General features: G+C 46.0%; 1 protein-coding gene across 3 annotated transcripts in view; it reads right to left on the bottom strand.

Annotated features, from left to right (window-relative positions):
• The window catches only part of LOC130116135 (unconventional myosin-Ic-like), a 79,666-nt gene that overhangs the window by 30,808 nt on the left and 36,258 nt on the right, over positions 1–12,600 (bottom strand). For all 3 annotated transcript variants that reach the window (XM_056284085.1, XM_056284086.1, XM_056284084.1), the window contains 5 exons: positions 8,848–9,003; positions 8,390–8,505; positions 5,509–5,707; positions 2,530–2,610; positions 1,767–1,946 (listed from right to left, as the gene is read on the bottom strand). In XM_056284085.1, coding sequence (XP_056140060.1) covers positions 1,767–1,946; positions 2,530–2,610; positions 5,509–5,707; positions 8,390–8,505; positions 8,848–9,003 — 732 coding nt within the window. The remainder of the gene's footprint in view (positions 1–1,766; positions 1,947–2,529; positions 2,611–5,508; positions 5,708–8,389; positions 8,506–8,847; positions 9,004–12,600) is intronic.

Below are 12,600 nucleotides of genomic sequence, written 5' to 3'. Positions count from 1 at the left end.
GCGTTTTTCTGTTTGTAAGCATTACGCATGGCAAATAAACTTGAATCTCGGTGACGCTGAGGGTTCCTCTCAACAGAAAGGCAAACAATAATGCATGAGCTTGGATGCTAACAACCCATTCAAACAGAATGGTGTCAAAGTCTCTTGGGATATCAACCTTGGATACGGCATAACAATCTCTCATTGGCGTTGGCACAGTACTTGCCTGGGACAGCGTCTGTCTGAACGAGTCCCACAGAAACCCAGGAAGTGCACATTCATCATGTTTTATTTGTCATCATTGTATCAAACACATAACCAATAAAAATGTTTTCCGTGGGGCATTCGGGTAGCATAGCGGTCTATTCCGTTGCCTACCAACACGGGAAATGGCGGTTCGAATCCCCGTGTTACCTGCAGCTTGATCGGGCGTCCCTACAGAAAAAATTGGCTGTGTCTGCGAGTGGGAAGCTGGGTGTGGGTATATGTCCTGGTCGCTGCACTAGCACCTCCTCTGGTCAGTCGGGCCGCCTGTTCAGGGGGGAGGGGGAGTAGCGTGATCCTCCCACTTGCTACGTCCCACTAGTGCAGCGGTCGGGAACCTATGGCTCGCGAGCCATATATGGCTCTTCCGGTGACGGCATATGGCTCCCAGACAATTTTGAGTTGAAAAAAAAATCAGTTTGGAACTGATTTTAAAATACTTGTGATATTTCTTAATAATACTGTGTCATTTTAAAGTAAACAGAAATTAGTTTTGAAGATAAATTTCACGGGTCACGGGTCACGGGTCATCCGTGGGTCGGGTCGGGAACCAATGGCTCGCGAGCATGTCCGGGTCATTGTAAAGGTGAAGAAATCAATTTGATCAGATAGCCAACTAGTTTATCCGCTTCAACCCTTGTAAGGGAAAAGAGGGCGAAAAGAAAAAAAGACGGTGGTTACCGTGCATTCCAGGCTGCGTGCGCAGAGGAATCTGCATTTGTGGAGAGAGCAGGATCTGCCGTATGTCTCATATGCAATGATAACATTGCATCGATGAAACGGTCACATATAAAGCGGCACTTCGATACGCCATGCAGCACCAGAAGTCGCATTAAAAGTAAGACATATTTCATTTATTATACGTTAGAAATACTATATGGCTCTCAATGAAATATATTTAGAAATATTTGGCTTTTATGGCTCTCCCAGTCAAAAAGGTTCCTGACCCCTGCACTAGTGTCAGGTGAAAAGAAGTGGCTGGTGACTCCACATGTATCGGAGGAGGCATGTAGTAGTCTGCAGCCCTCCTCAGATTGCCAGACGGGGTGGAGCAAAGACCAGGATGGCTCAGAAGAGTGGGGTAATTGGCCGGATACAATTGGGGAGAAAAAGGAGGGAAAATCTTTAAAAAATAAAATAAATTCCATTCAGCCAAGGTAAGATGATTGCTTGTTCCCATGGCCAACCCCCCCCCAAGCCCCCCGTTTTGCTGCACTATAGCTGCAGTATGTACCAGTTGTAATCACAATGGTAAAAATGCAACTGCATGTTATATAAATACTACCAACATATTTTGTCCACCCAACATTTTCAAGTCCATGTAAAACAAGGAGATGATGTCGCAGAAGTTATCCAAGGACAGGATCAGTCTAATGTTACTTAAATCTATAGATTCGGTGTGTGCATCTTAAGGGGCGGGGGTGAAAATTGATCTGAAAGGGGGCTTGGCAAGAATTCCAGGATTTGAAATCAAGAAACTCTCTTATGGTCTGAAATAGGTATCGGTATCAGTGGATACTTACTTTAACCAGATACTGGTACTGTTGAGGATTCCTCTCCAGGCCCAGTCGTCTCAGCAGGTCCTCCTCCCCCCCTTCTATCAGCTGGTAAAAGATGTGGAAGTTCCTCTCTCCATGGTTCTGGTGGACCACTCGGGACTTCTCCAGCAGGTAGTTGATGATGTGTCCCCCCACCGGGGCACCCTGCCAATGGGACCAGGGCGAGAGAGAGAGGGGAGGCAGAGGAGGAATAGGGGGTGAAAGGGTAAGGTTAGGGCCCTGAGGAGTGATGTAAGATGGATATAATACGCCAGCTGCACCCCATAACAACATACCATGCTCCCATAAATAGGGACACAGGAGCCAAGCATGATGCAAATATGGATGTAACACCAAAATGAGGTTAAAAAAAGAAGATATTAACCAAATCATTGCTTGTTTTGTGCAGTTCGGTGTCTAATAAAGAACAGTCCTGGTTAAAATGTTAATAAATAAATTGTTCAAACCTCAACCCATCATAATTTTCATTATTCTTATACATTGTCAAACATTTCATCAAGTATTTGAATATGTTTGGCTATGAACTAAAAAACTCAATTAGCTAACTGATAAAATTAATGATAGATAAACAGAGGATAAGTAGACTCAGTACAGCATAATACAGCAACTCGGATTCCTACACAGTCTCATTTTTTTTTCTTTCTCAGAGAAAGATGGCTTGAAATAAAGGTCCAATAGTTACTTATGCAAACAAAGCAATTGGTATGATTCATTGCATTTTGCTCACCTTAAAGTCAAACTGGATGTCCATATACTTGCCAAAGCGACTTGAGTTGTCATTACGCAATGTCTTGGCATTGCCAAAGGCCTGGAAGGGAGAGAGGGATGAAAAGAGAGATGGGGTAAATGGAGGGGGAAGAGTAAAGATAGGTGATGAGAATTAGAGCGGTAGCAAAGGAGTGGGCAGAGGAAGAAAATCTACATCTACTACTACTACTTTCGGCTGCTCCCGTTAGGGTTCGCCACAGCCGATCATCCATTTCCATTTCTTCCTGTCTTCTGCATCCTCCTCTGTCACACCAGCCACCTGTATGTCTTCCATCACCACATCCATAAACCTCCTCTTTGGCCTTCCTATTCTCCTCTTCCCTGGCAGCTACATATTCAGCATCCTTCTCCCAATATACTCAGCATCTCTCCTCCACACATGTCCAAACCATCTCAATCTTGCCTCTTTTGCTTTGTCTCCAAACTGTCTAACCTGAGCCGTCTCTCTGATATAATCGTTCCTAATACTGTCCTTCTTAGTCACTCCCAATGAAAATATTAGCATCTTCAACTCTGCCACCTCCAGCTCCACCTCCTGTCTTTTCATCAGTGCCACTGTCTCCAACCATATAACATAGCTGGTCTCACAGCCAGCTTGTAAACCTTCCCTTTAACTCTTGCTGGTACCCTTCTGTCACAAATCACTCCTGACACTCTTCTCCACCCACTCTACCCTGCCTGCACTCTCTTCTTCACCTCTCTTCTGCACTCCCCGTTACTTTGTACAGTTGACCCCAAGTATTTAAACTCATACGCCTTCGTCACCTCTACTCCTTGCATCCTGACCATACCACTGTCCTCCCTCTCATTCACACATATGTATGCCGTCTTGCTCCTACTGACTTTCATTCCTTTTCTCTCCAGTGCATACCTCCACCTCTCCAGGCTCTCCTCAACCTGCACCCTACTCTCGCTACAGATCACAATGTCATCCGCAAACATCATAGCCCACGGAGACTCCTGCCTGATCTCAGCCGTCAACCTGTCCATCACCACTGCAAACAAGAAAGGGCTCAGAGCCGATCCTTGATGTAATCCCACCCCCACCGTGAACCCATCTGTCATTCCAACCACACACCTCACCATTGTCACACTTCCCTCATACATATCCTGCACCACTCCTACATACTTCTCTGCAACCCCCGACTTCCTCATACAATACCACACCTCCTCTCTCGGCATCCTGTCATATGTTTTCTCTAAATCCACAAAGACACAATGTAACTCCCTCTGGCCTTCTCTATACTTCTCAATCAACATTCTCAAAGCAAAATCACATCCGTGGTGCTCTTTAGTGGCATGAATCCATACTGCTGCTCGCTAATCATCACCTCAAGAAGAAAATAAAGTACCAAAAAGAGAGAGCGCACGCGAGAGAGAGCGAGAGAGAGAAGCAATTTGATATGTGCGTCAAAATGACTGTGTGTGTATGTGTGTGGGTGTGTTCTTTTTTTCTATTTATCTTGAGCTCTTGTACTTAAACATGTGTATGCCTTCTTAGCTTACATGCAAATTTTACACACATATTGTGTGTATGTAATGCTGGGTGGCATGGAAAATATCATGGTGATGATTTATTTTACACAATTTCAATATGTATCACGACATAGGCTTACACATGGAAAAATAACCATGTTTTCTAATCCAGCTGAAGTTTATCACATTGAACCGTTTGGTAGTGAGAAGTTTAACAACAAACCAAAACTAGTTTACAAATATTTCAGAGCTCATTTTGTGGGAAATTTTAGGTGACAGTCTCATTATCATTAATCTAGACCCAAGGTTCCCAAATGGTGTGCCGCGGCACACTGGTGTGCCGTGAGGCAAATCCAGGTTTGCCGTGGGATTTTGTGAAACGATACATTATTATTGCAATATACAACTAAAAAGTTATTAATTACATTTTAATTTTCTGTCAGTATTTTGTATAAACTAATTTCCCAATACAGAGACAAATTCCATCCATCCATCCCTTATCTTATCCTGCTCTCAGGGTCACAGGGATGCTGGAGCCTATTTCAGCAGTCACTGGGCGGCAGGCGGGGAGACACCCTGGACAGGCCACCAGGCCATCACAGGACAAACACACACACACACACACACACACACACACACACACACACACACATTCATTCCTAGGGACAATTCAGTACGGCCGATTCACCTGACCTACACGTCTTTGGACGGTGGGAAGAAACCAGAGCCCCTGCGGGAAACTCACGCAGACACGGGGAGAAGATGTAAACTCCACACAGAGAAAATGACCACCAAGATTGGACTACCCCGGGGCTCAAACCCAGGACCTTTTTGCTGTGAGGCGACCGCGCTAACCACTGCGCCACCGTGCCACAGAGACAAATTATCCGCCTAAAAAAATTTCTTTATAAACCTTCCGTCAAAGGGAACCCCAGTTTTCATCGTTTGCACAGTAGATGTGGGGAATTATTAGAGCGTGACACATCGAAGGCCCTGATTGACAGCCATTGTGAAGGAGGATAACAACATGAGAAATCCGCGAGGGGTAAAATGGATGGCTTTCTTGTGCGGTGCAAACCACCACTAACCACCAGTGCAGACCACGCACCACCTAAAGAAAAGAGGCAAAAAACTGTCAGTAGACAGGATCATGAAAGCTACCTGTGTTATGGCTTCAGCTGGACCGGGGGTGTCAACAGCCCTCAGCCCGAGTGCGTCCTCTATCGGGAGAAGTTGGCTAATGCTAACATGGTGCCAAGCAATCTGAAGAGGCACTTGGAAACAAAACATCCCTTGAGAGGAGAGATTTGGTGTACTTCAAAAGAGCGCGGGTTCTGAACCAGAAGCAGCAAGACCGTTTGATGGATTGTGTGAAAGTGTCTGATAAAGCGATGGAGGCAAGTGATATGCGAGCGGAGCTTATCGCTAAACTGCTTTCTCCAACTCCATTACGCCTTCCCACCTCCAGAACTGGGTTGGACTGCAGCAGGCGGTCTTTGATGGTCTGGACATGCTCGCTGGCAGGACAGGTGATGGCGTAATACTGCAGGATCTTCTTAGATGCCTCCGTCTTCCCAGCGCCACTTTCCCCCGAGATCAGAATGCACTGGTCCTTCCTCTCCGTCCGCATGGAGCGGTACGAGTTGTCTGACACTGCATATCTGCAGAGAGAGAGAGGGTAGGAGAGAAATGATGAGGGAGAGAAAGTGCTTGGATAGATCAGTCAGTGAGACATCTGAATTTGTAAGTGAGAAGTGGACAAGGATGACAAATTAAACATCCAACATTTGGAAGCATATATGTATGTATGTATGTATGTATGTATGTATGTATGTATGTGTATATATATATGTGTGTGTGTGTGTGTGTGTGTGTGTGTGTGTGCGTACACACACACACACACATACACACATACATACATACATACATACATACATACATACATACATACATACATACATACATACATACATACATACATACATACATACATACATACATACATACATGTTCCCATCAAGTGATTTAGCACTTCCAAGTTCTTGGTATGCTTTTTTAAAAAAAACAAATTTTTAAAGGAGGTAATACCACAGACTGGGCGTGAAGGTGGAAAGAAAAATGATGGCTCACGCAATTGCCTACTATTATGAATCATAACATCCAGTGTGGAACACAGCCTGTTTCAGTTACAGTATCATTTATCACTATGGCGACACTATCAGCGCTCTCATGTTGTTTCAGCCTGCATGGACACATTACTGAGCCCAGTGGCGAGGGCAAGGTCAGAGGAATACCCTCGCTCTCTCCCCAAGGGAGGCAACCTCTCGCCTGGTACCACCTCTCTCTCCCTCTCCCTCACTCTTATTCCTCATTCTCTCCATCTTCCTCCACGCTGCTCTTTCTCCATCCCTCTTCTCACCCCTGCCAAAAAAACACATCTTTCTTTCCACTCAGACAGAGGGAAAACATTTGGCTGTACGCTGGAGTCGGGGGGTGGGGGGGTGGGCAGAGTGACCCAATCACAGGAGAGAGCTGGTGAGCGATTCAGGAATGTTTGGTTTTACGTCATTCACAATCTCTATAATACACTCGGTTGTCTCGCTGATTGAACAGGGAATTCCCGTGCCATTGCCATGGCAAAAATTCAAACAAACACAGCGGTACATACGCGTGCCACCGCGATTTGACAATCCACAGACAAGCGTGTGGGTAGTGGACAGGCAATAAGAGTTGGATTACGTTATGGGGCGAACGTAATCTAGTGGCAGGAGAAAGCCAGCCAGTAACCGCAGTGTTGCTGGTTGATGAGGAATGTCGATTGCATCAGGATCCCTGAGGCTGTCATGCCCTTGGCCAAGTACCTCACCCTAAAACTGCCCCCGGGCTGTGCTACTGTGCTCCTCCCAGCCTGGGTAACATCAGTAGCAATATGTACAAATTATGTAACATTAAAGTATAACGTCACTTATGTTAGCTAGTAGACTAGTGGAGCACACACAGAGACGCTACATCAATCAGCATGGCACTGTTGTGAGTGGCCACTGCAGCGTGACTATTTCCCGTTGATGACTCAAAAAATTAAAAAGCCTAATTCAGGGGTGTAAAAACCAGGTCCAGAAAGTGTAAGTCCAAATCATGTATTTGCTCCACCCATGTACTACACCAGCGGATCCTAGTCAACACCACTCGTCAACTAAGTAGAGGAAACTAGTTATTTGAAATCAGCCGGTTTAGTAACATGGCTGGAGCAAATACACGGTTCGGACTTTTACTTTCTGGACCTGGATTTACATCTCCGTGACATGCTCACCTGAACGACCATGAACTGTACAGCAAGTTTTATACTATGCAATTTAGCCAGTTAGTGACCAAAAGCACTGTTCCAATACACTGATTTCCCAACAGTGTATTGGCCTGCGACATTAGTTAGATTATCATCAAGAAATCTCATAATGGACTTCTCGTAACAATGGGTTGCCGTGGTATACTGTCCATTTCCCCTGATCACAAATCAAGTGGAACACCAGCTTTCGTCTTCTGGAACTGGATCTAGGGAAATCTTAGAAATTAGACGCTTTCCAAAAGTTCGCAACCATTTTGATGCAACATTAAAGGCCGTGTAGCTTGGCTGCGAAGGCATGTTTACAATATTCCCATGTGGCAGATACTCTCAAAAAAAACCCAACCTTCGAACCCATACCCTTTTGAAGGTAGATCTAGTGAAGAAAATTCGTAACTCCATACGTGTGAGCCATGGTTGACAGTAATGTAAAGACTAGGTATACAATGAGCTGTGGAATTTATTTGTTCCTCCAGAACAGTGAACACTTTCCTTTCACATTCTCTCCTGACACCCAGTTCAAAGGATCAGAGGAGGCGGGAGCATTGTCCATTCATTTTGGTGGTCATACACAATAGCAATCCTCCCCACTCGCAGCTCCATTCATTCACACCAACTTACTTTTGGTTATATTGGTCAAAATGGAAATTGAAGCACCCCACCCTACTTGAGAAACTCTCTCCTCTGCTCTCTATGAGTCAAGGGTCACGGTAACAGGAAGGACAACCCTGACCTTTGCACTCCTCACATAGGACTATATTTCATATTGGTGACAGTTAAAACTTGTACTCTGTAAAACACACACACACACACACACACACACACACACACACTTTTTTAAGTCTTCGTGTAAGTCTTCAATGTGATAGCCAAGGTGAAGAAGCTCTGAGTTGGTTTAGAGTGTGTGTGTGTGTGTGTGTGTGTGTGTGTGTGTGTGTGTGTGTGTGTGTGTGTGTGTGTGTGTGCGTGTCTGCCTTCTTGCAGAGGGAGGTGGTTTACTTACATGTGGGGTGAGACCTCGTAAAAGTTGACCCCGCGGTATCTCTCCATGTGATTCTTGGTGTAGATCTCCAGGTCCTTGTACGGGTTCACTGACACCAATACAGAACCAATGTATGTCTGATGGAGGGCGAAAACATCTATCAGACATTACCCAATATTACATTATTATATTACATATATGTTACATTATTATAGAGCTCTGCAAGCATAGCTGTGCTTGACATCAAGACAGCGAATAACACTGTATGCACTTATAGTACTGAATTTAATATTCAAGATGAGCGAAATGAATAGATGGTTAACAGCTATGGATCAGCAGCCATATCGTGTATATTGTAATGTTGATTTTGAAACTATATACTCTTCAGTCCTACCCAAAAGGAAGACACACTTACAGTTCTCACACACACACACACACACACACACACACACACCCCTCTGTGGACAACATCCACTCACATAAATGAGGTTTTCCTTGAAGCGCTTGCGCAGGTTCTCTATAAAGGCTGCCTCACTGGTGTGGTTCTCCAGCAGGACAAAGTCCTGGACTCCCACCCGGTCTCTGGCTGTGAGGGCCGACTCCATCATAGCCCGCACCCCGTCACTAGCCACCACCTGGAGCAGGGGAAAAGAAGGGAGGAGGAAGGAGGTAAGTGAGTGATCAACAACGACACAGATGAAAATGAGAGACCAGTCACTTCTCAGCACCGACACATCATCCATCCACATTAGCCGGGGCAGAGAATGCGAGGGCAGAGACGCACCAGGTACCGAAACCATAAAGCAATGGTGCAGTGAGACAGTAGGTGTCAAATGAATGTAATGAAAAGCCAGAGGAGGGTGGTCTAACATCTTTCACGCGCCACACAAACCCAAGATCCTGAGAAGCAGTACGTGGGCAGGGATCAAACAGCACCGGGTAGCAGCCGGGTGAGGAATTCAAAACCCTGATGTGGGGAAAGTTCTCACTGAACTGCAATTCCACGACATCGTGGAAAAACACGAACGTTTTAGACGTGATTCACCTCATGAACCTGGCCTCTTATTCGCTCGCTCACTCACTCACAAACTGACGTTTAGTCACACATTCAGCTGCACCATCTGTGCACTTTTGGGAGGGTCTTGACCCCCACAAAAAATGCTTGAGTGTGTTCAACTAAAAGATCTATGCTGTTGTAAGATGTTAATGCTCATTGGTAGGACAATTGGAAAAATATACTTTTTTTGGATTTTTTCCCCCCTTTTTCTCCCTAATTGTATCCGGTCAATTACCCCACTCTTCTGAGCCATCCTGGTCGCTGCTCCACCCCCTCCGCTGGTCCGGGTAGGGCTGCAGACTACCACATGCCTCCTCCGACACATGTGGAGTCAACAGCTGCTTCTTTTCACCTGACAGTGAGGAGTTTCGCCAGGGGGGGGGGGCATGGTGCGTGGGACACTATTCCCCCCAGTTCCCCTCTCCCCCCGAACAGGTGCCCTGACCAACCAGAGGAGGCGCTAGTGCAGCGACCAGGACACATCCGCAGACACGGACAATTGTGTCTGTAAGGACGTCCGACCAAGCCGGAGGTAACACGGGGATTCGAACCGGCGATCCCTGTGTTGGTAGGCAACAGAATAGACCGCTACACTACCCGGACGCCCGCTCTGTCACCTTTAATACACTCAAACAAAGGTGCCAACTTGTAATTCTGGGTTGGTTAAAAACATGATGCAGAAGCATCTATTTTGCAGTGTCAATACTAACTGTCCAATGAGGATATTATAAAAGAATGTGTAATGTTAGCTACTCAATGAAAATATGCAGGCAATACGAGGCCTACTTCAAATTATAAACCTAAAAAAACGATCCTGTATAATTCTGTGCACACTAAAGTCATGCAACAGTTGTGCCTTGCACCTATGACACCATGTGTCCTTGTTCTTACTACACTAGCAGACCAATAATCATTAGTTAAGACTCCTCTTCCACGGCAAATAAACCGGATTAAGCTTACTTAGCCATTCAGCTCCTTCTCATCTCATAAGCTTTAACAACATCTTTTAGCTCGTACAGCAGCAAGGACATTCAGACAAAAAACATGATTACTTGCTTGAAGTAAACAAAAGAAGAAGGTCAGTATTACATGTAATATATATACAGTCAACAGTTCAACAAAACCACTGGGGTTGAAATAGGAGTTAATTGTTTTTTTGGTTTTGTTTTTTATGCCCAGAGTTTACTTTACACTCCCTTAGGAATCTCCTATTGACTCTAAAGACAGACCACAAGCACAGGCGTGGAAAAAGAAACAGCCACTTCCACCAAAAGGCAGCAGACCCCATTTGAGAATCCCACAGAGTGTACCTAAAAAAGAACAGTGGAAAGTCGACTTCGCAGGTTCTGTGCCGACACTTACGTTCCTGAGCTCGTCCATGCAATGGCCCAAAAACCCATTTTCTACAATGGAGGCTCGAGTTTTATGCATGAGGTCGCGTATATTCCCCAAATCCATGTTTAGAGGTACTGACCGAGACGCAACAGAAAACCAGCTACAGGAGGCTGCAAGTGGATCAACAGGGTAGGGATAGGAGGGCAGCCCACACACACACACACACACACACACACACACACACACACACACACACACACACACACACAGAGCAGGTGAACATGTTGTTGTGTTAAGCAGTACAGTAGACTCCATCCCTCAGGAGGCACAAGGAGAGATGGGAGAGAGGGAGAGAGATGGAGAGAGAGAGCGAGAGAGCAGGGTTGGTAAAGAGATTAATTAGCCCTGGCTGAGGTGAGGCAGCTGTTTATTGGGGCAATAACAGGGGGCAGGGAGATGAATTGAAAAACCAAACGCGAGTACACTGCTGACCCCGAGACTCCCCCACGGCACTATCATCTCTCTAAATGCAGCGGGATAACGCTGCAAGACTCCACTCAACTTGCTCACACAAAAAAAACCCAAAATACACACAAGCAGGCCTGTTGCTTTTATACTGTTACACTTTGTTTTGACAATCACTTTGTCTTGTGTGTGTGTGTGTGTGTGTGTGTGTGTGTGTGTGTGTGTGTGTGTGTGTGTGTGTGTGTGTGTGTGTGTGTGTGTGTGTGTGTGTCTGAACAGCCTCTCTAACAGATGAAAGCTGAGGCTAGTAAGGAGGCTGTGAGGGACGAGTCACCTTTCACTTCTATAAACTTGAGTGAATATAGATCAGTGTGGTCACAATTATTAATACCAACATGTATTTACGTAAACTCGCACTTGGATGTTGTCCATCTCCATTTTAGCCTCTCTCAAGGCCGCGAATTTGGCCGGGTTAGAGTTTCACACGTCTCTTGGGAAAGTATAAGAGCGGCGGTTGTGTGCGTGTGCGTGTGTGTGTGTCCTGTGACCCTGAGAGCGGGGTGTGTGTGACTGTGCTCGCAAGAAAAAAAGAAGAAATCTTGTTCCTCTTACAAACCTCAGTGTGACCATGTGATAGCAACAGCTGCTGGAGCTCATCTGCATGCAAGAACACCATGGTGTTAAAAAAAAACACACAAAAAAAGAAGAAATAATAACAGAACACGGTGCCAGGGAAGAAAAAAACGACATCCACTTCCTCACATCTCCCCTACTCTTTCTTACACACACATCCCCCCCCTTTCTCCCGCTAACAACGCCTCTCCTGCCTTCCTTCTCCATTACTTCATTGTTTCTCAATGCCGCTCGGAGTGTTGGGCCTTCCTGCATCAGCGCTGTACGCGGGGCCTCCGCCCGTCCCCTCAGTTACATGTGCACATACACGCACACTTCCACAAACATACCCGGTATGTACTGTACCACTACTACCCTACTACCCTCCCCCCCCCCGCCGCCGCCGCCGCCTTCCTTCATGCCGTCATGTTTTCCAAATCCTGTGCGGCAAAGCAGACAGCCTTGCAGCCAGGTTAGCAGGGGGAGGCATGAGTCGCCTCTCTCCTCCCCATTCTTCTCCCCCCATCGTCAAGTTTCTCCCATCCGTGTCCAGCAATGGGGGATCAGGGGCTCTGAAACGACGTATAGCAGGAATGGTGCTTACTGTGAAGCGAATGAGTGCCGCTTTTTTTTTGTTTTGCCCCGGGGTCAGATTTTAAACACAACAAGCAAGCATTTAAGATTGAATCTTACAGGGCGTCCAGGTAGCGCAGCGGTCTATTCCATTGCCTAACAACACAGGGATCGCCGGTTCGAATCCCCG

Source organism: Lampris incognitus, chromosome 7, assembly GCF_029633865.1.
Source record: "Lampris incognitus isolate fLamInc1 chromosome 7, fLamInc1.hap2, whole genome shotgun sequence".
NCBI lineage: Eukaryota > Metazoa > Chordata > Actinopteri > Lampriformes > Lampridae > Lampris > Lampris incognitus.
The sequence above is the reverse complement of the archived record's forward strand: the minus strand, read 5'-3'. Positions and strand labels throughout refer to the sequence as shown.